This window comes from Phodopus roborovskii, unplaced genomic scaffold, assembly GCF_943737965.1.
Source record: "Phodopus roborovskii unplaced genomic scaffold, PHOROB, whole genome shotgun sequence".
NCBI classification, from domain to species: Eukaryota; Metazoa; Chordata; class Mammalia; order Rodentia; family Cricetidae; genus Phodopus; species Phodopus roborovskii.
In genome coordinates this window covers 102,154-105,070 of record NW_026126141.1, presented here as the reverse complement: position 1 = coordinate 105,070, position 2,917 = coordinate 102,154, and the positions used below count along the sequence as shown (strand labels likewise).

Here is a 2,917-nt window from a genome sequence, read left to right as displayed (position 1 = left end):
TTAAATAGCAGAACACATTCGGGAATGTGGGGGGAGAGTGAAAGAAAGGGAGATTGTGCCACCCACTAAAAATAATATAGAAGAAAGAGTTGCCATTTCCAGTGCAGTGCCGACTTTCTGGGTATCTGGGAAAGAGGGTGTATGGAAAGAAGGAGGAAAGACAATCCCATCCTTGCGAATGATGGATAAATAATTATACAGGACAGAAATGAAGACAAAGCTGCTAGCAATGATGTTCAGAATCCCTGGAAAGAAGAATGGATTGTAGGTGGCTTTCTTCGGGATTCCCGCTGAGTACAATTTCCAAAGAACAACAACGACAGAGACTGTCGAAATCATGCCGAGAAAGCTGGAGATCAGTAGCAGGTGTTGAGCCACACGAATATCCAAAGGGATGAAGGTATCCTGATAGGTATATTGGAAACATGCTCTTAAAATATTGGAATTCTTTTCCTCGTGGTACACACAGGTTCTCCACATACCCACTAAAGTCATGCTGGGCTTGTTATCCATTGGATCTTGGAAGAACCACACTCGCCATTGAGGAAGGCTCATAGAGACGCTACAAAGGATCCATGCTAGTATGGCCGCAGCAAAGCCTCCTAGGTGCCGGCTGGCACGCCTGCTGATCATTATAATGGTGACACTGAACACTGGCAACTGCAAAGAAACACAGGACATCATGAGGATGGGCTATTCGGGCCTGACAATTGTCCCCTGTTGGGACAGTATGAAGAGAGAAGCATTAGATTGAACAGGTGTACCTTTGACCAGAAAATCTGCAGGGAGTGTGTTCTGACCATACTCAGAAGAGTTGGCTCTGTGGCAACATTTGCTAGCATGTTAATAATCCACACAATATCTACAATTTTCTTCTTTCACTAATTACAGACTCACAATGAAGTTTGACCCCAAATATTAAGTCATCCAGATTGTCATCACATCATGAAATTTCATACTGAAAATATGAAGCCCTTTCAAGTCTGACAGTTGAATAATTTATGAAATATCTGTACCATGAAGTTATATGTCAATTGTAAGTATTGAAGTGGATTAAAGTGGAATCATACATTTAGAGTTTGCTGTGTTTTTTTGTTTGTTTGTTTTTGTTTTTGTTGCTGTATTTTGGTTTTTGGTTGTTTTACTATGTTCTACGGTTCTGTATCCCAGACTAACCCAGAACTGTGTCCCTAGTCTGGCCTTCAGACACAGGCAATGCTGGTGCCTCTCCTTTTCAACTGTTGTATTAGAGGAAGGAGTTGCCACAACAGCTTACTAATATCATATTTTCAAACTCCATCAATACTATAGCCAGGGTAAGCAGTTTGTCCTTAATGTATGGATGACTTGTGTTTCTCTGCTCCATCATCGAGTTTTGGATTAATACCAAGCTTATCATGGAAGGAGTCCTGTGCATGAGAATATATATGCATGATCAGGCATATATAAATCTTTGTTTTGATATGGATTCTTGTTTCTCTTCTGCATAGCCTAAGGAGCAGAATTGGGGTTGATATGCATACTTTAAAATTTAATAAACTATTTTACCAACTGATTGACCTATTTTTGTAATCCTAGGGTAGCATGATATGAAGGACTCAGATTCTACAAAACTTTTCTCACATTGGTTATCTCAAAATCTAACATTCTAATACTAATAAACTATGAATGAGTGAAAAGTTCTAAATCAATAGAGAATTAGCTTATTCTGGCGAATACATACAACAAGAATTTATAATTCATATTATCTTGATGCAAACCATTCACTGGTCTGCTGTCAAGCATGTCCAAACCTACCACTATTTAGATACTGAGGATAATGTCCACCTGCATTTATATGTGAAATACAGAGAAAATTATAAGTGTATACCTTGTATGGTGATTACATTGTCCACTTGACTTAGTATAAAATAATCTAGCATAGGAGTCTCCCTGATGATTTGTCTAGATTATATTTTCTGCGGCATATCTGTGAGGGATTTTTTTATTGATTATATTAAATGAGGTAGGAAGAATTTCCCTGGTTAGGGGTGAGAAGCTGGTACACCACTCTCTTGGAAGGGACCAGAGTCTGCACTATATATGAGTGGAGAAAATTATTTGAGTGCAAGCATGAATGTATTCATTCACTGCTGTTTTTCCCTGATTGTGATTATAATGTGACTAGATGTTTTAGGTTCATGCCACTTTAGCTCTGTCACAATGACAGAATTATTAATCCAATAATCACTATTTCTTTTACATTGCCATTCCAGAGTATTCTATCATAGCAACAGAAGCAGAAATTGAAACAATATTATTTACTTATTTATAATTTAGCCTATCATGAAATATGCTATGTATGTATATGACAAGATGTAGCTGAATCCTGACATTACTGATGATTTTTCTTCTTCCCCTTTATTTATTTTGTTATATAGAAACTAGTAGGTTTAATTGTTCATTAAAAACGAATTAGAACTAAAACTTATTAAAATTATCATGGCGTTAGTTGTTTTGTGTAATTTTTCTCATTAAAATTTCAAATGTAAAAATATATACTGCATGAAATTATAAAAGAATAAAATTTTTATATTATTTATTTTACATAACCAAGTCATTTAAATGAAAACAAACATTTATAGACAATATTTGGGAATTTGGGCGTTGTTCTTCCCATACTACTTCCTGCTGGTAAGGGGCACTGTCATGGGGGATAATAAGAAGATGCAGAAATCCTGGCTGTAGTCTGTAAGGCTGCTTTGTTCAGCTGTTTTGAATGTAGGATCACCTGGTACTATGTTTCAGGCAGTCTGGCTTGATCAAACTACATTAGTCTGGAAGGAATCCACAGCTTTTCATTTTCTGTGGAAACGAAAATAGAAATCCTTTTCCCCAGCAACTTGTCCCTGAACTTTAATTTTGGAGTCAAAGCATT

At 36.8% G+C, this 2,917-nt stretch overlaps 1 protein-coding gene across 1 annotated transcript; it reads right to left on the bottom strand.

The window, feature by feature from the left end:
- Nucleotides 1-633, bottom strand: LOC127218503 (claudin-34-like). The gene has a single exon (XM_051179536.1). It carries the CDS (start codon nt 631-633, stop codon nt 1-3), a length of 633 nt encoding a protein of 210 aa, XP_051035493.1.
- Between the last annotated feature and the right edge of the window lie 2,284 nt (nt 634-2,917).

Excerpts from the sequence above, each read along its gene's own strand:
- LOC127218503 (XM_051179536.1), bottom strand. The coding sequence starts at position 633 with ATGATCAGCAGGCGTGCCAGCCGGCACCTAGGAGGCTTTGCTGCGGCC.